The 23,952-nt window shown below is 50.1% G+C and overlaps 2 protein-coding genes across 9 annotated transcripts; one reads left to right on the top strand and one right to left on the bottom strand.

The window, feature by feature from the left end:
- Positions 1-36: 36 nt before the first annotated feature.
- PPT2 (palmitoyl-protein thioesterase 2) lies at positions 37-7,687 on the bottom strand. 8 transcript variants are annotated; one of them, XM_036868462.1, is made up of 9 exons: positions 7,256-7,687; positions 6,148-6,338; positions 5,749-5,902; positions 5,187-5,282; positions 4,990-5,097; positions 4,107-4,190; positions 3,903-3,987; positions 1,028-1,082; positions 37-847 (listed from the first exon to the last, which is right to left on the bottom strand). In XM_036868462.1, the coding sequence occupies exons 1-9, from the start codon at positions 7,263-7,265 to the stop codon at positions 704-706; spliced, it is 927 nt and encodes a 308-aa protein (XP_036724357.1). In that variant the 5' UTR covers positions 7,266-7,687; the 3' UTR covers positions 37-703. The 8 variants fall into 8 exon arrangements, with proteins under 8 accessions (XP_036724357.1, XP_036724360.1, XP_036724355.1 ...); XM_036868465.1 differs by having other exon boundaries at positions 6,148-6,360; positions 7,256-7,686; XM_036868460.1 differs by lacking the exon at positions 7,256-7,687 and adding an exon at positions 6,843-7,082.
- A 1,726-nt stretch (positions 7,688-9,413) lies between these two features.
- PRRT1 (proline rich transmembrane protein 1) lies at positions 9,414-12,816 on the top strand. The gene is made up of 4 exons (XM_036869249.1): positions 9,414-9,550; positions 10,462-10,997; positions 11,363-11,548; positions 11,726-12,816. The coding sequence occupies exons 1-4, from the start codon at positions 9,532-9,534 to the stop codon at positions 11,900-11,902; spliced, it is 918 nt and encodes a 305-aa protein (XP_036725144.1). The 5' UTR covers positions 9,414-9,531; the 3' UTR covers positions 11,903-12,816.
- The last annotated feature ends 11,136 nt before the right edge of the window (positions 12,817-23,952 follow it).

Below are 23,952 nucleotides of genomic sequence, written 5' to 3'. Positions count from 1 at the left end.
CCAGGTCTCCCTCACCTGGAAATGAGTCAAGCCAAACTGAGTAAATGGAACTTTATTTCCATAAATACAGGGGTAACACCCATTCAAGGGTAGCTAAAAGAGGGGCTGGAGCCTCAAAGAAACTGGGCTCCCCAAGGGCACCCCAATACTGAACATAGGGACTGGGGGATCCCCAAACCTGAGATGGGCCTCACAGGCCACAGATATTCCCCAACACTGACACTTCAAGAACGGAAATGTCCCCATAGGGGAGCCTCGGAACCCCACTCTCATGGGTGGTCCTTCCTGGGGGTTGGGAGGGCTCACAACAGCGGAGTTCAGACGAACAGCGAACATGGGGAAAACAGAAGCTAAAAATGTCCTGAGTGGCCTGGAAGGAGACCCCTGTGGTGGGCAGGGGCTGGGTCCTCCGTCTCCAGCCAGAGACGCAGAGCAGCAGTAGGAGCAGCCATGAGTTAACCCGCTTTCTCACTCGCCACGCTTGGCCTTAAGAGGATGGGAGAGCTCGGAGCAAGCCCCAGACGAGAGGACACGAGATGGCGGAAACCAGGATTTGTCGTTCACAGAGGAGCGGAGGAAGGGGCCCTGGGAGCCCTGGTTGGTGGGGGCAGTGGGGGAGCAATGAGGTGGTCACGGGCACACCAGGGCCTGACATCCAAGGCTACCACTTGGTCTCCGGGCTGGGGGGTTCCTGAGGGATCCCTCAGGAGAGCCAAGGTTCAATGCAGGTCTCATAAAGGGTACGGTTGGAGTGCCAGGCCGTGTGGGAGATCCCAGCCATTGGACACCTCACTATGGCCCCCCGAGCCAGGAGAGTCTTCAACCCAAAAGAATCCCGCAGATAAACCTTCAAGGTGGGCAAAGGGGCATGGAAGAAAGACATAGGGAGGACAAAGTAAGTTCCTGCTGGTGTCCCAGACCCCCTCCCCACAGGGTGAACCTTTCAACTCCCGTGTCAGTGGCAGAGAGAGCCACAGACAGCTGGGACAGTGCGCGCAGAAAGGGAAAGTAATTCCAATGAACTCACCAGTTGCTCCTCCATCTCCAAGACCGTCTCATTTGCATCATAGAAACCAAAGAAGCTACAAAAAGATTGGGGGGGTAAGGGGGAGGTTATCAGGAGAACTGGAGAAAATCAGGGTGGGCTAGGGTTCTTCAGGAACTCATGGCCTGTTGAGGACACAAGCAGCAAGGAGGACACTCAAAATACCAATATTTAACTGGGTATCATGTACCTCATGAGGTGATGCACTGAGGGTACAGCATCACTTCTGCAGAATTCCCATCAAGAATGCATAATCTGAATCTAATCATGAGGAAATAGCCAACAAACCCAAACAGAGGGACATTCTATAAAATAGCTGGCTCATACGCTTCAAAAATATCAAGGTCGTGTACAAAGACCAAGGAAGTATTCCAGATTAAAAGAGACTAAAGAGACATGACAACTAAATGCAACACGGGATCCTGGGTTGGATCTTGCACTGGATTTTTTTCTATAAGGACAATTGGGAAAATTTGGATAAGGTCTACAGAGTACTGTATCAATGTTAATTTCCTGATTTAGATCATTGTATTGTGGATATGTAAAAGAATGTCCTGTACATAGAAAATAGACACTGACATACTGAAGTTTTCAAGGGTGAAGAGATATCATGCAACCTGCTCTCAAATGGTTCACACACATACTCCGTACATATATATGTGTGTATATATATATATGGAGAGAGAGAGAGAGGGAGGGAGAGAGAGAGGATGCTAATGTAAACTCGGTAAGATGTTAACATTTGGGAAATCTAGGTGAAGAGGATACAAGATTGCTTTGTACCACTTTGGTAATTTCTTGAGTATGAAATTATTTCAAAATAAAAAGTTCTTAATTTTTTTTAAATTAAGAATATTTAACTGGCATGGGCACTGAGTGGACACAGGCCATAAATAACTGAACAAATGCCAATATGGGCTATGGGAGCAAAGAGGAGAGGCTACTACCCTAGTTTTAGAGCATCAACAAAGGCTTCCCAGCGATTACCCTGGACTAAGGAAGGCTGTCCCAGGCAAATGGAACAGCAAGAGCAGCACAGAGGTAAGGCACAGCTGGGTGCGTGGGGTGCTGGGTTGGAGGCCTGGAGGCCTTGTTGAAGGGCTGGCTTTCATACGGTAGGAAAGCAGTAGGGGCACAAAGACCTGGATTTAAACTCCGGCTCTGCCACACACTCCCCACTGTGTGTGGTTGATCATGTTGCTTATCTTCTTTGCCCTGTATAAGAACACCTCCTTTGTAGAGAGGAAGCAGAACATTGTGGTTAAGTCAGACAGCCTGACTTGACCACTTACCAACTCTATGAATGTAGGCAGGTTATTTAATCTCTTTGTACTTAAGTTTCCTTATATGTCAAAAGAGGATAATAGTAATTACCCTATAGGGTTGTTGTGAGAATTAAATGAGCTTTATTTGAAAAGTACTTAGAATAATGCTTTGGGACATAAAAGGTGCTATATAACCTTGAGCCATTATTATCTTCACAGGATAGTTTGAAATGAGATAAAAATAAATCCCATCTCTAACTATTATAAGGCATGTTACTCATTCACTTAAGACCTTCCAATGTGTTCAATGTGTCTCATTCAGAATTTTCAAAAATCAAGGGCCATGGTTGCCAGGGGCCAGGGAGTGGCAGGGATGAGGGAGTTACCATTCTTTAAAGGGTATGGGGTTTCAATTTGAAGAAAAAAAAGGTTCTGGAGATAAATAGTGGTGATGCTTACACAAGAATGTGAATGGACTTGATGCCACCGAACTATACACTTAAAAATGGTAAAATTTTATGTTGTGTATATTTCAGGAAAAAAAGGGGGGGGCTTACTTTGCCCCACAAAGGCTCTCTGTAACTGGCTCCCTGCTACCTCTTTCACCTCCTCTCCCACCCTCTCCGTAGCTCCCTGCACTCTAGCCATATGGGCCTCTTTATTCCTCAGACATGCCCCAGGGCCTTTGCAGGTGCTACTCCTCTCCCCTGGGTTGTTCTTCCCCCAGTTTGATCACAACCCTTTCCCTCACTTCCTTCAGTCTCTGCTCAAATGGCAACTCTTCCAGAAGGACTTCTCTGGCCACCAGCTAATATAGGCCCTGGCCATCCTCTAATCCCTTCCCCTGCCTTATTTTATCACCACTTGGCATATAGATTTACATTTATTGTCTGTCTCCCCCACAAGAATGTAAGCTACATAACACCATGGACTTCTCTTTCATTTACTACTGCATCCCCAGGACCCAGAACAGTGCCTAGGCACACAGAGTATTTGTTGAGTGACTAAAGTAGATCAGGTGACATTTCAGATCACTCATGATGATCAAAGGCAGGCACATAGTGCCATGAAGCCATGGATTTTCCTGAGGAATAGGATAGAGGGGACGAGGCTGGAGGCTATTACAGTAGTCCAGGTAAGTAAAAGAGGTGGTAGGAAATGTGATTACATGGCATATGGAACTATATACACATACCAATGTCATAGTCCTGGTTTTGATATTGTGCTATAGTTACATAGGATGCAACCATTGGGGGGAACTGGGTGAAGGATACACAGGACCTCTCTAAACTATCTTTGCAGCTGCCTATGAATCTGTAAATATTTCAAAGTTAAAAGTTTTTACAAAGGGGGGTTGGTAGGGATGGAGAGCAAGCAGACTCTACCTAGTAGAGTCAGCAGGGCTTAGTGACTGGCTACAATATGAGGCTAGGAGATGACTCCCAGGTTTTGGTCTTGGGTGACAAGATGAATGGAGGGTAGGGGTATTAACTGAACAGTGGAAGGAGCAGGCCAGTTTTAGAAATGAGATAAAGATTGGTGGGGGCTGGGGTGTCCTTAGCCAATCTTCAGGCCACACAGTCCCTTATTACCTGGACTGCCAGGGGGTAATGACACCATCATCAGGGCCCCCAATCAGCACCAGGCGGCCCACACGAAGAAAGTTCTTCCGCCAAGCTGCAGGGTGGGAAGAAGAGAGCCTGAGTCAGTCACAGGGGTCAGGCCAGGTTGGAGAGGGGAACACAGGGGGTCAGAGAAGCAGAAAATGGGACCAGGGTAGGAGCCTGGGGTCTTACCAGTGGCATTGGGATGGTCTCTTTCCCCATTGATCAGGGCCAGGAAGCTGCTGGCATTGAGGTACAAGTCATCATGGTGGGGGTCTGGGTACAAACAGCAGTTAGAAAGGTTGTCAGAGAAGCAGGGAGAAGAGGCAAGACCAGAGGCTGGAAGACCAATCAGGAGGCTAAAGTAATAGACAAGGTGAATAGTAATATAATAGTAGCCATAATTGTAAACATAATAGCAAACATCTTTTTCTCACACCTACTATGAGCCAGATACTGTTCCAAGTACATTACATTCATTAATTTATTTAATCCTCATAACCACCCTATAAGGTATGTACTATATCATTATACAGATGAGGAAAATTGAGTCACAGAAATGTTGAGTAACTTGCCCAAAGTCATGCCGCAGGGCCAGGCTTCAAACCCAAGCAGTCTGGACCCAGCAGCATCCATGGTCTTAAAAACTATACCAGGCGTTTGCAAACTATGACTCATTAGCCAAATCCAGTTCACTGCTTGTTTCTGTAAATAAATTTTATCGCCAACACAGACACACTCATTCATTTACATACAATATATGGCTGCTTTCACATGACTGTGGCAGAACTGAGTGGTTGTGACAGAGACTGTACGGCCTGCAAAACCCAAAATATTTACTATCTGGCCCTTTAAGGATACAGTTGGCCAACCCCTGCAGCAGGCTATACTCTCTAAGGCAAATAAGGTGATAAACGTAAAGCATTTTGAACAATGCCTGTTCACATAGTAAGTGCTCAGTAACGGTTAAGTTATCATTATCATTGCTGTTGGTTATGGTAGAGGTGGGAGCAGCAGGCCCTATCCTCCAGGATGCCCTTTCCATGGAGGCCCCAGTTTGGCAGGTCCTACTTACCATGCCAGTAGTTGCAGATGGAGAATTCCTGGCCCCAGGGGCTATAGCAGATGCGGTAGAGGTTAGACCTCATGGAGGTGGGGAACAGCCACTTCAAATAGTCCGTGTCTGGCAAGAGAACAGCAGTGCCAGGTGGCTCCAAACTTGTGCCCTCAAGACTCAGGGCCCCCCCTATGGAGCCCACAGTGCCCACTCACCTCCATACTGTCCCATCTGTGGAGAGGAAAGAGAGATGAAAGAATCCACATTGTGTTCATCCATCACAGACAGCAGTGCCCGGCATACCAGGCCCCCTGCAGGCAGAACACCACATTGGGCAGGGACTTAGGGACAGCCGGGCCAACATTGCCCCCCGTCCGCACCCCACACACACACAGTGTACCTAAAGGAAACTGAGGCCCAGAGAAGGCACACACCTTGTGTCAAAACATCCACGTCATGTAAGTGACAGAGCCAGAATTCGATACCGGGTGTCCCGACTAACTGTAGGGTGCTTTTTACTGTCCCACTACCTTTTGTGTCCAAGAACCATGGGTAATGGGCAAAGAAAGGGGCAGCAGTGCAGGGAGCCTCCCTCCCACTCAGGACACACACAGAGGTAAGACCCAGGTACTGAGGGAAGTCAGGAAAGGAGGGCTCAAGTATCAGGGCTCTGGCTGAAGCAATGTGGCTCAAAAAAGGGAACACTAGGCAGTGTCCCTCAGATAAGGATCAAGCCTCAGATAGGGCTTAGGAGCTGGGGTGGGGGAGGGTGCCTACCCTGCGAGTAGCAGATGAGATGCACCCCTCGAGGGGCCTTTGCCATGATGGGGGCCACAGCCTCTCGGAACCCTTGCACCTGTTCCCACAGGGGCCGCAAACTCTCTCTGCCATCGAAGAGATCGAGCACTGTCACCACAGTCCCAGGGTGTGTCTGTGGGAAGGGGGCAATGCCCCAACCGGGGATGGACGATGAAGCCCCTCCACACCGCCCCCTGGCCAGCGCCCACATGCCTACTGTGCCCTGCTAGAACCAAGGATCTCTCGTCCCCAGACTTTCCCCACGCCAGCACCAGCTCCCCGAGGAAGTTGGCAGGCCCAGCATTCAGTTCCCCATTCTCCTTCCCCAGCCTCTGAAGACGCCACCAACGCCCCACAACCGTGGGTCCCCTGCCAGACCTCGTTGATGTATTCCAGCAGGTGGCGGAAGCTGTACGAGCTGTCAAAGAGCCCATGCACCACGATGACCGGCTTGTAGGAAGCCCGATGGGGCGCGGGGGTTGCGGGCAGCAGCAGCAGCAGGAATGGCAACAGGAGCAGGAACCCCGCCGGGGGGAGCCGCAGCCCCAGGAGCCCCAGCATGCTCCCGCCTGAGAAGGGGGCGATGAGGGCCTGTGAGAGAGATGACAACACCCCCTGCCTTCCGAACAGACGCCGGCAATCAAGCCTCCCCTGCCCGTTCCCACACCAGGTCTTTGTCACAAAATATCCTACTTTTACTCTAGTCCTCTCCCCACAAACACACCCCCCAACCACATTGTAGACGCACTGACGCTCACCCAAGCCCCGTCCCTAACTCAGCGGGGACTCTGTCCCCAGGCCAGCATCTTCCTAATGCATCATCCCAGCCATGCAAGACCGGGGTTTTGCAAGAAAGACCCCTGAGCAGCAGCGCAGGACCCCTGGAGAGTGCAAACTCCCACCAGGCCCGGGTCCGTGAGCCTCGCTCTGCCCGCTGTTTACTTCCCTGCAGCTTGGAACCCACGTGGGGGAGGGGAAGGGTGTAAGGAGAACGCGCGCAGGGGAATGACCGGATGGGAGAGGGGAGGCTGCTCAGGGTCGCACTCAGCCGTCACGTCCGGGGCTTTCCCTACCAACCGTGCCAGTGTCCCCCGCAACGCAGGCCGGAGACTGGAGGGGCAATGGAACAATCCATTGCGCCCAAAGAGCGGGGGAGGAAATAGGTGGAGCGATCCATTTAGACCGGCGGGGAGAGGCAGAAGCAGCAAACATGTCCTGGGAATTGAGAGACTGCCTCTTCAGTCCCTGCGGCAGCAGCGACCCAAGGGTCCCATTTCCCGGCCTTGATTCGCCCTACTTCCCAATTCAGGCGTCCGGCTCCGCAGCGGAACACGGAGTTCTCTTTCCCCAGGGAGGCGCTGGGAGAACAGACTGGGGAAAGGCAGTCCTTCGCATTTCGTCGTCCGTCTGATGAGGGCTGAAGGTAGCCCAGGCGGACCCTACTCCTAAGCCCCTCCCTCCCGCCCGCGCCGGATCTGCGTCTTACAACTCTTCATCCTGAAGTGCGTGTAGTGCCCTTGTCTCCAGAGTCACGGAGAGCCCTCGAGGCCCCTCGAGGTAAAAGTGCAGCTTGGCCCAGTTTCTTCTGCCCTACTCTACTCCGGGGCCCATCTGTGACACACACTCCCCGCCCCCCAGAGGCGGAGGGCCCCTAGGGCAGCGCTGACTCGGGCTCGTTTGCTTTCGGATGAGTCTTTCCACCAGAGCGACTCCACAACCCCGCCCTGAACTTGGAACTCCTTGTGGGCGGCTCCTTACTCAGACCTTCCCACCCGGTCTGGACTTCTGAACTCCAGGCGTCCCGCACCTCTCCACCTGTGACCCCTACCGATACCCAGGTGCCCGGGTTAGGGCTTTTACTTAGCATTTAAAGACGTTTCCCTTGATTTAAAAAATAAAAAAAAAAAATCGCAGCTTCTCTGAATTCCTCTCTCTATTCACAAGGTCTTTGCCAGTCTAAGTCTCTCCCAATAAAACCAACTTTTGGTGGCGCAGTGGTTGAGAATCTGCCTGCCAATGCAGGGCACACGGGTTCGAGCCCTGGTCTGGGAAGATCCCACATGCCGCGGAGCAACTAGGCCCGTGAGCCACAACTACTGAGCCTGCGCGTCTGGAGCCTGTGCTCCGCAACAAGAGAGGCCGCGATGGTGAGAGGCCCGCGCACCGCGATGAAGAGTGGCCCCCGCTTGTCACAACTAGAGGAAGCCCTCGCACAGAAACGAAGACCCAACACAGCCATAAATAAATAAATTATTAAAAAAAAAAAAAAAAACCAACTTTCGCCCCGAGTTGTGTAGAGGATGGGGTGGCGGTAGTGGGTTAGGGGCTCACGCGAACGCCTTAGAAGCCAGAGTGAGCGCTATGGGGCTGTGATCTAAATCTCTGGGGCCTGGGAATCGCCCTGGCAAGCGCCTCTCTTACAGCTCTGTAGTTTCTGCCTGGAGTCGGAGGGGAAGGACAGAGCTCCGGAGAGCGACTGCCTCAGACGGGGGCCGGGAAGTACTAGTCTAAAGCGGGAAGGTGGGGTGGGTAATAATGACTCCCAGTTACGTTTTTGCAAAAAGCCCAACTCTGGTCAATCTTGGCTGACTGCTGACCTTCAGCCCCCATCCCCACGTACAAGCTCCCAAGATACAATAAGCAAAATAAAAAGACTGCAGTTACTGCTGTGCCCCCAGGTCGACTCAGGCAATGGCGCTGCGTCTTGGCGGGGGTGGTGGGTGGGTGGGATTTCAGGAATGGATCTGAACACTGAGGGCCCTGGAAACCCTAAGAAGCCCAATAAGTAAAGGGGGGAAGGGGGACCAAGCACGTATTCCCAAACCGAGCTGCCAGCAATGAGCAGTTGATCCATCCCCTCCTCCCAGCGGGCTTCAGCTCCTTCATCCTGGAGAGGAAAGGTATCTATATATCCCCCAAGCTTCCTCTTCGTCCTACCCTGCAACCCCCAGCCCCCAACACACCACAGGCCTCCTACCTCTGAACTGCTATAGACCAGAGCCTCTCACTTTACCTCTCGATTCATCCCAGGCCAGGGTGGCAGGTCGAGGTCATAATCCTGGGAACTTTTCAGGCCATGGCCGGCCTCAGCTCTGCACACGGTTTTCTCTCTCTATTTTGTTTTGTTTTGTTTTGTTGTTTGTTTGTTTTTGTTTTTACGGTTCTCTCTCATACAGTCATCTCTCCTACAGGGGGAAAACTAAGAGCCAAGGATTTGGGAGAAGATCCTGAGATCTTACAGAGACTCTGAGGGAAGCTGAGGAGGGGGAGGCCTGACTGGGGTGAACAAGATCCAGATGGAACTGGGGTATTGAATCCACTGAGCACCTGCTCGCTGCCTCCCACAATATAATCACTACGGCCAGTCTTGGAGGGGAAGACTCTAGAGAGTTCTTTCTCCCTCCTTCCTTCCCTTAGTACCACCCGCCTTGCCTGGTCTTGCTTGCCTCCCAGTTTCCATGACAACTCCAAAGGAGCCCAAACTGGGGGCTTGAATGCCGGGGTGAGAGGAGGCGAGATGTAGTCCAAAAGCGGAGAGAGACCGAGTGGGGATACGTCTGGAGGTTTCCCCCTCCCTCGCCTCGGTCCCTTTAAGCTCCCCCCCTCCCTGCTTTCCCTCCGCCCCCCGCCGCCACAGTCTTCATCTCTCCATCTCTGTGCTGCTGCCGGCTGCGCAATCTGCGCACCCAGACTCCGGTGCTAGCCAGGGACCCTGACTCCAGACTCCGGTTGCACGGATCCTGTCCCAGCGAGACAGCAGGCATGTCATCCGAAAAGTCAGGTAGAAAACAACAACAAAACCTCCAGCCCTCTCCAGTGTCTCCTGACTCTCCCCCCCCCCACCTCCCTTACCCCTCCCTAGCGGTTGGTTCTGTTTCATTCCCCTTGTATCCAGCTCTCCACACCCCGACCCCCAAACCCCCTCCTCTTTTTATATCCCTCCCTTCTCTTCCTTTCCTCCTGCCAGTCTCAGCCTCAGTCCCTTGCCAACAACATGGGTTAGGGGGGCAGGTTGAGAGGGTGAGGGAAGTACAAGAGTGGAGTAGCATCAGCCAGGTACTGCATGGGTAGCATCTTTGCAAGTGACAGATGGACAGATGACACTGGCTCGCATGGAGACATCCAATGGGGAAATATGGAGAGATGATCAGATGGGGCTTGCCAGGGGAGTAAAATCCAGAGGACCCTTCTTTAATCTGTCCTAAAAGTGGTACTGAGACTCCCAAAGAGAGTAGGGAACCCCCTCCCCACTGAAGGAAGGGCAGAGAGGAACATGTTATCCTACATGTGTTTATACAACTGTTGAACTGAGCACATGTTAACACAGTGTTGCATGTCTACACACGTGCACACACAGGGCTAGCTCGCATAGGCTAGCCCAAAGGCAGCCATAAGCCAAGGAGCATATGAGTTTGGGTCTGCAGGTTAAAGCTGTGTGCCCATTGCTGAAGAAGGGAGAGGAGCAGAAGAGAGTTATGACCTCAAAACTAGATTGAAAAGCGGGGGCGGGGGGGGGAGCTGATGGCCTAGATACAACCTCTCTGCTGCCCCAAGAATGAGAGATGGCTTCTCACCCATCTCCTCTCTGTCTCTCCCATTATCTTCCTCCATCCCTGACCCTCTGTGTCTCCCCCTGCCCCTCCTTATCTCGTCTGTCTTATCTCTCCCCACACCTCTGCTCACCGCCCCCAGGCCTCCCCGACTCAGTCCCTCACACCTCTCCACCACCCTACAATGCCCCCCAGCCCCCGGCCGAACCTCCCGCCCCGCCCCCACAGACAGCCCCTTCCTCGCACCATCACCACCACCACCACTACCACCAGTCTGGCACCGCCACCCTCCCGCGCTTAGGGGCAGGGGGCCTGGCTTCCGGGGCCGCCGCTCAGCGCGGTCCCTCGTCCTCCGCCACCTTGCCGAGGCCTCCACATCACATCCCGCCCGGCCCGGCCGCTGGGGTACCCCCACCCGGCTGCGCTACCTTGCCCCGCATGCCACCCGACCCTTACCTGCAGGAGACTCGCTTCGAGGGCCCACTACCCCCGCCGCCGCCCGCCGCCGCCGCCCCGCCCCCGCCGGCGCCCGCTCACACTGCCCAGGCCCCGGGCTTCGTGGTGCCCACGCACACTGGAGCGGTAGGCACGCTGCCACTGGGGGGCTACGTAGCCCCCGGTTACCCCTTACAGCTGCAGCCTTGCACTGCCTACGTGCCAGTCTACCCGGTGGGCGCGGTGAGTACGGCGCGGACAGGGGCCTGGGGGGAGGGAGGGATGGAACAGGACCTGGAATTGGGGACACACTGGGGGCTGGTGGGATAGAGAAACAGGGCCAGGGGACCAGGCGGCGTTCTGGGGCCAAGGGAGAGGAGAGACTAAGGGAAAGCCTGGGAATGGGGCGGGGTGGGGGGGATGGGGGGGAGGGAGTGGTCTGGTGGTCAGCTGGAGTCAAAGATCAAGGCCTGGCAGGGGAAGCAGCCTAAAAGTCCAGAGGAGGTTTGAAAGAAGGAAACAACCCTCTTTCTCTGCCAGACGTGGAAAGTTGGTGGGCTCAAGGAGGGTAAGAGTGACGTCCTCTCCCCACAACCTTCCTTCCACAGCCCTATGCCGGCGGGACCCCGGGGGGAACGGGAGTAACCTCCACGCTCCCCCCACCGCCCCAAGGCCCAGGGCTGGCCCTGCTGGAGCCGAGGCGCCCGCCCCATGACTACATGCCCATCGCGGTGCTGACCACCATCTGCTGCTTCTGGCCTACGGGCATCATTGCCATCTTCAAGGCAGTGCAGGTGTGGGGGGGGTAGGGTGGGGGAGGGAATGGAGGCGGAGTATGGAGAGGAGGGCTCACTGGGTCTTTCTTAGTCCCAGGGAGTGTTGGACGTTTTGGGGTGCACCTTAGAGGGAGGCTGAGGCGTGCGGCCGAGGTAGCAGCTCTCTGATCTTCTCTCCCCCACCCTCCCCCGCAGGTGCGCACGGCCTTGGCCCGCGGAGACATGGTGTCAGCCGAGATCGCTTCACGCGAGGCCCGGAACTTCTCCTTCATCTCCCTGGCCGTGGGCATAGCAGCCATGGTGCTCTGTACCATCCTCACCGTAGTCATCATCATTGCTGCACAGCACCACGAGAACTATTGGGATCCGTAAGGACGCCTACGGCCCGGACCCACTCTGCGCCCCTCGACCTCCCAAGCGCGTTTTGCCGTCAAGCCGCGGATCCAGCGGGCGCCCTGCACACCCGCTTCTGGGGCCACCGGACTTGGTTACATCCTAAACTAGGCCTCTACGGAAACTCTCGCCTTGCGAGCACGCTCCAAATCCAGTTCCTCAGGAACCCCGCCAAAACCCACACTAACAGGGACGCCGCTTCCTGGGATTCCGGCCAAATGCCGGGCCCCTCAGTACCTCCAGGCCCCCACCCCCTCTAAATACAGCGCCCCCAGCCGAACTCCCTCGGTCACTGCTCCCCAGCCTGGAAACTTGTCCCTAAAGCCCCGCCTCCTGCATAGGCTCCGCCCCGGCTCTGATAAAGCCCCGCCTCCAGGTCGGCAGGCTCCGCCTTCTTTTCTTCCCTGCGGGGTGATTCAGTCCGGTGATTGGGTTTGTGGCGCCAGGCCTCGCCCGCTTACTGACAGACTCCTCCCCTTCGCCCGGCGCGAGAGCCGAGCCCCAGGGTAGCCACGCCCCAGGGTAGCCACGCCCCCACGCTCTCATTTTTGCGAGTACAGTTCCGTTTCTCCTCCACCTCATCCCCGCCTCTTTTCTTGCTAATCTCGGAACCTCTGTCTACTTTTGATTTTTTTGGAATGAGATTTGGGAGGTTACCGGTTTCAGAACCTTCACCGTGGGATGAAGATTACGTCCCCGTTCTCTGTAAATACTCCCTTCCTCCTATCCCAACTCCTGGGCAGCCGGGCAGAAGGGAACCTAGGGTACAAACCTTCCAGTGTCCGGAGGGAGCCGGTCCCTCCCCGTCCCCTCGGTAGTCCTCACCTTGTTCTGATCTGTGTGTGAGTGTGTGTGTGAATTTCTGAAAGCCAATATTAAATAGATTAAGTGGATTTATCACCCGCAACTCCGAAGACTGCAGCCTTGCAAAGACCCTGCTTTTTTGGTTTCCCCTTTCACCTTTCCTCATCTCCCCTTCTGGGGGCGTGGGGAAGGTGGGGGAAGAAAACTGACAGAGACAAAAGTGAGAGGAGACAGATTCCCAGGACACCAGAGAGACAAACACAAATACGGGGGAAAGGGGCCTCCCTGGGAATCCTACTGGGGAAGACCTTGGGATCCATCGTTGATAGGGATTTCTTTACCCAGCACACCTTTTCCACTCCCTACCAGTCTGGGCTTAAGGCTTTGGAGAGGGAAGATTTACAAGCAGACCCAGGGATCTATCCCCAGAACTCCAGGAAGTCAGGAGGAAAGAAGGCAGACCATTCTGAAAAAGATGGCCAGGGATAGGGTGGCATGGGGCAGGGAAAAGATGCCAGCTGCCCACAGCTGTTCCTGCTTGCAGGCTTAAGGGTGGCAGACAACTTGGATTAGCCCTACTTGGTGTGTTGTACCAGTGTAGGGAAGGCAAAGGGAGCAAAGAGCTGTGGGAGTCGGGCTGCTATAACAAAAATACCATCACTGGATGGCTTATAAAGAACTGAAATTTACTGCAAGTCTGAGATCAGGGTGCCAGCACAGTCAGGTGCAGGCCCTCTTCCGGGCTGTAGACCTCTCACTGTATCCTCACTTGGCGAAAAGGGTTAGGGAGCTCTGTGGGGTCTCTTTTATAAGAGCACTAATCCCATTCATGAGGGCTCTACTCTCATGACCTAAGTACCTCCCAAAGGCCTCACCTCCTAATACCATTGTATTGCACATTAGAATTTCAACATATGAATTGGAGAGGGGAGGGCACACAAACATTCTGACCAAAGCTGAGTGCCAGGGAGGAAGTCCATAGCCTCTCAAGTCTGCCTGGGGCTAGTTGCTCTCTCCTATCCTGAGGTCAACCAGGAGACCTCTTGGGGAGGGGGAGGGGGCACAAGCGGTGGACTTGGTGTCTTCAGTTGTACACCTGCAGGACAGGGTCCTATCCTGTATTCCATGCAGGATACTGGTGAGACATCATCTGAGACAGCAGGTGTGAACACTGAAGCTCATGAAGTTTATAATCTAGACGGAAAGCCATGCACTGTGATAGGAGACATGGGATGAGGATGGGATGGAGTATGGAAATCATGGGTTCTCCTTTGGATGTTTCAGGTTTCATGTGCCTTCCTTACCCACTTTCGTGAAAAAAGAACTGACATCTGCAGCTTGCATTTCCTCACTACCTACTCACTTTCCCCCTGCTGAATAGGGTGTATTGTTGTCAGAAATGTCTTTCTTTCATACCCACTGCTTCTTAACCCTTTGAAATACGCTTCAATTCCCAACTCTACTGAAATTGTTCTTTCAAACAGTACACAATGACCAAAAGTTACCAGGAGCCAAAATCAATGGCATTTTCACAGTACACTGCCTCTCTGAACCCTCCCACGTTTGTCCCTTGACCCTGGATTCCCCACTTTCCCAGGTTCAGGGACATGTTATCTCCTCCCCTCTACCTATATGCACACCTCAAGTCATCCCTCCTCCTCTCTCCTGGCCTGTTTTTTCACCTCCTGTGCCCTAAGTGTCTATATCTGGATTTCTTTTCCCTTCTCTGAGAATTTCCCTTGAAAAAATCTCATCCACTGCAAACTCAGACGTCATTTGTAACCAGATGCTTCTTTGCTACAGACTGAACGTTTGTGTTTTCCCAAAATTCATATGTTGAAGCCTAATCCCCAATGTGATGATGGGGAATTTGGGAGATGATTAGGTCTTGAAGGTAGGCCCTCATGGATGGTATTAGTGCCCTTATAAAAGAGACTCCAGAGAGCTCTCTTGCTCCTTCCACCATGTGAGGACATAGCTAGAAGAAGGCTGTCTATGAACCAGAAGGAGCTCTCACCAGACACTGAATCTGCCAGCACCTTAATCTTGGAATTCCCAGCCTCCAGGACTGTGAGAAATCGATTTCTGTTGTTTATAAGACAGCCAGTTTATGGTATTCTGTTACAGCAGCCCAAGTTGACTAAGACATTCTCCAACCTATGTATTTATAGGCAGACATTCTTCTGGTGCCTGTGGAACACGGCTGGTTGGACAATGCTGCTGGTTCTCTAAACTCAGCAGGTTCCAAACCAAACAGATGAAATGCCACTGAAAACCTGCTTCCCTACCTTTGTAGACAGCACCATTTCCTGGGCGCCCTTATCTGAAAATGTGACGCCTCTTCCATCTCCTTCCTGCCTTTACTTTTGGTGAGCTGTCAAGCCCAGTCAATTCTGCCATCACAATGTCTTTTGAATCTGTAACTTTTTCCCAACTCTTGCTGGAAAAATGACCTCATCTAAGATTATTGCAACAGCTCCCCTAACAGGTCTCCCTCTTTCCTACCTCTCCCTACCCCAAGTCTCCCGTGACACTGCTGTCAGATTATCCTCCCTAAATACAATTCTCATAGCCCCTTAACACACTGCTCAAAAGCCATTCAATATTCCCTATTGTTTACTCACCTGTTTACAAAATTTTAATCTGGCCTTCAATCTCTGCCATAATTTGAAATCATCCAGCTTTCTCTGGAACCAAACTGTATTATTCATCATTCCCACTTCAGATCTTTACCCAGCTGTTCTTCAAATCTAAGACCTCTTACTCCAATCTCTGCCTGTTACAAACCAAATTGTTTTGCTGCTTGTCATGTGTTTCAGACCACATCTAAGCTTTTGCTCATGATATTCTCCTTCCCTTCACATCTGCTTCTTCACTTTGCTAAAATGTACCTATCCTTCAAGGCTCAGATCAATTGACCCCTTCACTCCAGCAAGAAGGAATCTCTCTCTATTACAGGTTGGACTAAAGCAGTGGGTTTCTAAACATAGCTCCAGGCATTCCTTGGAGCCATGATTTTTACCCCTGGCTGTACATTATAGTCATCTGGGGAGCATTTAAAAATCCCAAACCCCAGGTCGAATCCTAAACCAATTAAATCACAATCTCTTGAGACTCAGGTGTCAATATTTTTAAAGACATCCCCAGGTGATTCCAAAGGTCGGGATCCCAGCCAAGGTTGGGAATCACAAGCTTGGAGGCACTTTAGGGACCACCGCAGAGAGGAGAGGCCGAAAGGTGTGGCTTCAACCAGAGCAAATTTCTTTAGCAGAAAGTATCTGGGTCTAAAACATACCCATTGTTCACTTTATCTGGATTTTTTCCCATCTCTTCCCGCTGAGATCTTGATGTACTCACCTTACCTTGTCAGCTACTTGAAGGCAGGAGCCAAATCTGGCTTATCTCTGGTTTTCAGACCCTGACAGATAAAACCTCTTCTACCCATCTTTGAACTCCATTGAATGGAAAGGAATTAAGCAGAGAAAGAAGTGAATGAAAATGACTTCTCCAAGATCTCATCACCTCACTCAGATTCCTCCCTCGGGAGGCGTATTCCAATTCATTTCTCCTCCTACCTTACCTCAACTCCCTCCAAGAGCAAGGATGCCCGTGGCTCTTGTCCTCCTATCAACAGAGATTCCATCCTCCAGGAGGAGAGTCTTTGGACCCTCTAACAGCTATTGGGAGCTCTGATTCCCCCATGATTCGATTCTGGATCATCACTCTCTTGTTGAATCCTCAGTGAAGATTCAGTATCTAGCTTACTGCCTTTCTCTCTGCCATCTACCTCTACCATTTCATTATTTTTGGTGGCTTCAATATCCACGTAGATAACCATACAGCACCCTCGTCAGTTCCTTCCCTTCCTCACCTCCAATGATGTTTCCCCCCTCCCCAGCCACTGTCTCCCTGTGTCACATCTTTGAGACTTGGTTACCACAAATAATTGCCTCCCCTCCAAAATCTCTTCAGTCTTTTCATGTCACCCCTCCTCCTTCACCTAGTACCCCTGTTCCAAAAATTCTTCAACCCCACCTGGACCTCCCATTCATTGACTCTCTCACTCTTCTTTGCCGCTAGATACCCTCATTTTTTACTTACCTCAATACCTACTCAATACCTCAATACCTACCTCAATAGCAGATCCCAAGTTTCAACACTGTAATTGCCTCTCAGGCCTTGCACTGTATTCTTGGTCCCTCTCCCTTCAACACATTTTATCCCTGGTTAAATCCAACTCTGCCTGCACCACACCTGCACCCAAGAGCTGAATGTGTCTGGGGGAAAAACACACAGTCATACCGACTGGTCTCACTTCCTTTCAGCCTTCAGTGTGGCCTGCAGGCCTGCATTTTCCCACATTCCCCAAATCTGAGACCACAATTTCATATGATGACAACCTTTCTTCCTATCTCAGTGAGAAAACAGAAACTCTCAGAAAACAACTTCCTCATGGTCCCACCCCCAAATCTCCCAGGCCACCTGCATCTCTATTGAATTCAATGCCTTCCCCTTGTTACTGCAGAGAAGCTGACCTGCTCACGGTCCCCACCCCATCTGTGCACTGGGCTCCCATCCCTTTTCACCTGCACAGAAATGGGACTCTTGAAATTATCCCCTATCTCGCCCACATAATCAGCTTTCCCCTCATTACTGAAACATTCCCATCACCATACAAACATGCTGCAATAATACAGCTCATGTTTGAGAAGAAGGGGGAAAAACTCTTTTTTAAAAAAAAAAAATATATATATATATTTATTTGGCTGTGACGGGTCTTAGTTGCCACGTGCGGGATCTCCTTTGCGGCATGCAGGATCTAGTTCCCTGACCTGGGACTGAACCCAGGGTCCCTGCATTGGGAGCGTGGAGTCTTAACCACTGGACCACCAGAGAAGTCCCAAAAACTCTTTTGCTACTCACCTATGTAGTGAAAGCACAATGTTCAGAATAGTGGTTACCTCATGACAGGAGGAGAATTCTTCTGTTTTTCACTTTTTTAATTGAAATATAGTTGATTTTGTGTTAATTTCTGCTGTACAGCAAAATGATTCAGTTATACATATATATACATTCTTTTTTAAATATTCTTATCCATTATGGTTTATCATAGAATATTGAGTATAGTTCCCTGTGCTATACAGTAGGATCTTGTTGTTTATCCATTCTATATATAATAGTTTGCATCTGCTAACCCCAAATTCCCAATCCATCCCTCTCCCACCTGCCCCTCCCCCAGGAGAATTCTGAGTGGGAGGGATACACAGAGAGCATCAACAATAGCAGAAAGATTTTATTTCTTAAGCTGCAAGATATTCATTTAATTACTTCGGAATATATACGTGCCGGGGTTGAGAAACTCTGGTCTAGAACCATTAGCAACATTTGACACAGTTGATCACTCCCTCCTCCTTGAAATGCTTTCTTCACTTCTACTCTTTCTGGATCCAGCTTAAGAAAGTATTCCCTAGTTCCTTATTTGCTGCTACTTCTCAGTTTTCATTGACTCTTTCAGGCTCCTAAATATTAGAGGGCCTCGGGACTCTGCCCTTGGCCCTCTCCTCTACCCTAATCCAAGCTCCTGTGCTACCATTGTCCCTTGGCTAGCCCCTTAATTGGATTTTCTGCTTAATTGGGTTTTTGCCTTATACAGTCCTTCCTTCATGAAGAAACCACAGTAATCTTTTAACTTACCACATGATATCACTCACCTTGCTCAAACCCTCTGATGGCTCCCAATCACACTTAGAACAAAACCCTTTCCTTGGCTCATGAGGCCTACCTGACCTTCCTTCTCCCCGCCTCTCTGACTTCATCCCCTCCTACTCTTTCCCTTGCTTACTCTGATTCACCCACTCTGGCCCCCTTGCTGCTCTTCTAGCTGCTATGATTTAGCATAAAAATCTAATTCCTTCCTGCCTCAGGGCCTCTGCCCTTGTGTTTTTCTCACTCTGGACACTCTTCCTTCAGATATCTGCATGCCTGCTCCCTTACATCATTTATGTCTCTGCACAAATATCACCTCCACAAGGAGACTTTCCCTTGTCATATGTTTAAAAACAGCACCATGCACACCTGGGGGCGTTTTCTGTCCATTCCCTTACCCTGCTTCATTGTGTTCATAGCACTTGCTACTTTATATTTTCCTTTCTGGTGTACTTATTTATCTAATACCACCTTGTACAAAATTGACATTATATTTTATTGGTTGATTTTTATTGCCTATTATCTTCACTAGAATATAAGCTGCAAGAGATCCAGGGCTTGTTTCCACTGCCTTATTCCCAGAACCTAGCACAGTGCTTGGCACAGAGGAGGCCCTCAGTAAAGATTTGCTGAATGACTGAATAAGTAGCTCATGGAGTTGTGTGAAGAGAAATGAGGTAATATACATAAGACACTTAAAGAAATGTCTGGTATTGTGGTCATAATGCATGGTCAGGGGTTGGTAAAGACCAGCTCTTATAATTAAACATTTCACTGTGGAAAAGCCTGCCTTTCACTACCTCATCCTGCCTGAAAACCCTGCATATAAGGGAAGCACAAGCAAAATGGTTTGGGAAAAGAGAGGGGAGAGGAACTATTCTGACATAAATCCCAGCAGAACTAAAAACCACAGAAACCACCAAAGCTAAACAGAAGGGGAAATTTATTTAGCCTTTGGAAAGCTAGAATTTTTGTCTCTTATGCTTATGATAAATGGCAGAAAATAAGTGCAGCATATGGTTCCATGTGGTGAGTATGGAATTCAGGGGAATGTGAGGGTGTAAAAAGTTCCAACCAGCTTGATGCCTGGTGACAGGGCAGCAGGAATGGGTATAGGAGAAGCTGAAACTGACAAGCCAGAGATGAATAACATGGGTATAAAGTGGCTTTCCTTTCCTTTCCTTATATATCCTGCTTTGTGCTGCTTCCTCCACCTGCAATAAATCCCGTCAATCTCTACATGTCAAAATTATGGCCATCCTCCAAGGCTCAACCCTTTGGAGTCCTTTTCAGATCACCCCCAGTTGGAAATAGCTTCCCTTCCATTTATCAATGTTGCCCTTGCATCTGGAGTTTTGTTAACTATAACTCTTTACCCTTGTTAGCCTACTGATGGGGAGTTCTGTATATATTTCCATGTCTCACTGACTAATCCTGAGTACTCAGTAAGGGTTACTGAATAGATAAGAAAAGAATTATTACCCCCCAACTGGGTTCACCTCTTGGTGTGTTGAGCCAAAAGACACAACCAAGCCAAGGAGAGGTGGAAGGAAGGATTTATTACTTACAGCAAGTAAGGAGAACACCAGGGATCTTTCCCAAAGCAGTGTCTTCTCAAACAGCAAAACTGCGGAAGTTTTCAGCTAAGGGTGCATACTCATGAAGGGGCTTGGGCATAGTACGCATATTCTTGAAGGGGCTTGAGCAGAGGAGCACAGAACTGGGGCAAAGGTCGACAGAGTCCAAGCTTTAGTTTGAAGTCATTAGGGTCAGAAACATCAGCATCCTTCAGGTTCTAGTTGATCTGGTGGTTGAGCGCTTATGAGGGGTGTTAAATTCTGCAAAACGGCTCAAGAAAGTGCTTCTGGCTAATTCTTATCATTGAAACAGAACTGGGAGTCTTTACAACTGATTTATTATCTTTGCTATTGTTACTTCCTTTTATTTTAATTTATTTATTTATTTATTTATTTATTTATTTTTGGCTGCATTGGGTCTTTGTTGCTGCGCACGGGCTTTCTCCAGTTGCGCGAGCGGGGGCTACTCTTCATTGCGGTGCATGGGCTTCTCCTTGCGGTGGCTTCTCTTGTTGTAGAGCACGGGTTCTAGGCGCGCGGGCTTCAGTAGTTGCAGTGCGTGGGCTCAGTAGTTGTGGCTCGCAGGCTCTAGAGCACAGGCTCAGTAGCTGTGGTGCACGGGCCTAGTTGCCCCGCGGCACGTGGGATCTTCCCGGACCAGGGCTCAAACCCGTGTCCCCTGCATTGCAGGCGGATTCTTAACCACTGCGCCACCAGGGAAGTCCAAGTATTGTTACTTCTTAAGATCATCAATACTGAGACCTGTTCAAGGGCAAGCATTGTGGCAAGGCTTAGATCACAAAACGGCTTAGGCCTAAAATGGCTTCTCTTACGTTAAAAAGCTATTATCTGGTTCTTTTCTTCTGGGGATCCCCCCACCCCACTCTATCTGCTTACAGAATGTTACGTCACCCATTTAGAGGGCAAGTGTCATATGCTCTGTGTGTGCTGAGACAACATGGAACAACCACCAGCTCACAAATTACCTTGCACCAGCTCCTGAACCTCTCCTTGGGTTCTGCCATCAGATTAGATCTTCCTTCCTTCCTTCCCTCCTTCCTTTCTTTCTTTCGGCTGCACCGGCATGCATGTGGGATCTTAGTTCCCCGAACAGGGATCGAACCTGTGCCCCCTGCATTGGGAGCGTGAAGTCTTAACCACTGGACTGCCAGGGAAGTCCCCAGATTAGATCTTTAATGAAGGCAAAACAACGCCTTTATGGGGTAGGGCAAGGAGAGCAGCAGAATATGGCCAGATCCTCTGAGATCCCATGTTCTCTAGACAGGCCTGGGGATATAATCCTCCAGGCTTGTTTCCCTTCTTTTTTTTTTTTTTTGATTCCTTGGTGACTATCTCCAGAGAACTGAGCCGTAGAATACTAGGACTCAGGGGCAGGGAACTGGGAGAGAGCAAGCAGTGTGAGTCAGTCAGCATTCATGCAGTTAACACTTTGGGGGGACAGCCTATGCTATTTCCCATTTCTGAGTTTTCACATCTTGGCCCCTTCCTAGACCTGTGTTTCTCAAGCTGAGACCCCGGGGGAATCTACAGATCCATGAATGTCATCTCTGGGGACTATTCAGTCCTCTTATAAAACTTAACTTTTGTGTTTTCATTTTAATGGGTCATCTTTTTATTGTTTGTTTTGTTTTATTTATTTATTTATTTGGCTGTGCCAGGTCTTAGTTGTGGCACTCAGGATCTTTGTTGCCACGTGTGGGATCTTTTAGTTGTGGCATGTGGAGTCTTTAGTTGCGGCATGTGGGATCTACTTCCCTGACCAAAGATCAAACCCGGGCCCCCTGCACTGGGAGCGTGGAGTCTGAGTAGCCACTGGACCACAAGGGAAGTCCCTGGGTCATCGTTTTAAAAATAAAAATAGGGCTTCCCTGGTGGCGCAGTGGTTGAGAATCTGCCTGCCAATGCAGGGGACATGGGTTCGAGCCCTGGTCTGGGAAGATCCCACATGCCACGGAGCAACTAGGCCCGTGAGCCACAACTACTGAGCCTGCGCTCCGCAACAAGATAGGCCGCTATAGTGAGATGCCCGCGCACCGCGATGAAGAGTGGCCCCTGCTCGCTGCAACTGGAGAAAGCCCTCACACAGAAACGAAGACCCAACACAGCCATAAGTAAATAAATAAATAAATAAAATAATAATAATAATTTAAAAAAAAATATTTCCATTCTAGATGATTTGGATTACTGTCTTCCCCCCGCCCCCCTTTCCCCTGACACCGCATGGCATGCTTAGCACTGCACAGTCATGTGGGATCTTAGTTCCCCAGCCAGGGATCAAACCCGCGCCCCCTGCATTGAAAGCATGGGGTCTTAACCACCAGGGAAGTCCCTGGATTACTGGTTTTAGGGGTTTGGTGCCTATGTTTGTTTTTATATATAGTCACAAATGGTGACAAGGGGTTACCTAAGGAGACAAAGTTGACCATCTAATTCAGTGTTTCTCAGTATGGGGTCTATTGGTGTGTTCTCAGAGGTTCAGTTCTAACTCATTCTTTAGATGGCAGCAAAAATGTCTCATCCTCAAGGGATATTCCCTCATCCTTCATTCACTCTCATAGCATCTCACGTTTCTTCATACCACTGTAATTACTTATTCTCCATGGCCAAACTATAAGTTCTGTGAGAGCAGGGACTGTCTCTGTCTCATTCATCTATGTATCCCCAGTTCCTAACATCCTGCCTGGAACATAGCAGGTGCTCAATAAATATTTGTTGAATGAATGAATGAAGAAGGAGATAAAACACAAAAGAAATAGAGGCAAGGTCCTTGCCTCTTCAGTTCAGTTGGAACTGAAACATACACACACAAAAGAGTAAGAGACATTACAAAGCAATACATTTGTAGCAGAGTACAGTTTCTTTTAATTGAGAGAAGCTAATCTTTGAAGGGTCATTGGAGTGGACCTCTCAGTTAAGGCACACATAATACAAATTAGCAATCTTTGTCCAGGGATTAGGATGTAATCGAATCTTTTGCGACTCATTCTAGACTATCTGCCTTTCCCAGAAATCCCTGAAATGGAACAGGGAAAAGGGAGGGAGAAAAGGTAGATTAATTTTCAATAGGAATATAAGGATTCCAAGAATCAGAGTATTAAGGCTTAGTTGCAATGGACTAAGGTTACTAGGGTACAGAACCTAGAAATAAAACTTGAGAAAAAAAAGTCTAAGTTAGTGATCTGAGACACAACACAAAACGGGGAGGACTGTTTTGACACAAGTCTGTGGCTAATGATGAAATTACCTCCCCTCCTGGCTGTCCTGGCATGGTCCTTGTAGTCTGGGGCACAAGGGCATGGTGTTAGAGAGCAAACTGAAGAGGGAGCCAAAGTGAGGACGGAGAGTGGGATTCTCCTTCCCTGAAGAGCTGTGGTAGCCCGGCCTGTGCAGGGAGCTGGATGAGCAAGCCTGAATCACAAAGCGGACCTACATCTTTTATTAGGAAGAGGAGGACAAGTTTTCCACGGGTACGCCCAGTGGAGCAGGTTATACCAGTTATATGTACAAAATATATGACAAACTAAAGGGGCACAGACCAAAGGGTGAAGAGAATGGGATGAGGTTATTCTAGAATCATACTATGCACACTGTGGTCCATGGACCAGCAGCAGCAGCAGCCAAGAGCTTGTTAGAAATGCAGAATTGCAGGGCCCACCTTAGACCCCCTAATTCAGAACCTGCAATTTAACAAGCTCCCCAGATAGTGTGTAGGCACATCAAAGTTTGAAAAGCACTGTCTAAGATTTCTTGAGGAAGAAGAGCTCGAAAGGCATTAATGAATATGAGGGGAAAGGTAAGGCAAGCCTCAGGTGGTCCCCTAAGGGAATAGGGCCGGTTGGGGAGAAAGGTTTTATTTTGAAGCACCCTGGATTGAATGGGTGAAGAAGCAGGCGGGTTGACTCTGGCTGGGAGCCCCGAATG

Source organism: Balaenoptera musculus, chromosome 11 (genome assembly GCF_009873245.2).
Source record: "Balaenoptera musculus isolate JJ_BM4_2016_0621 chromosome 11, mBalMus1.pri.v3, whole genome shotgun sequence".
NCBI lineage: Eukaryota > Metazoa > Chordata > Mammalia > Artiodactyla > Balaenopteridae > Balaenoptera > Balaenoptera musculus.
This window is presented reverse-complemented; position numbering and strand designations above follow the sequence as displayed.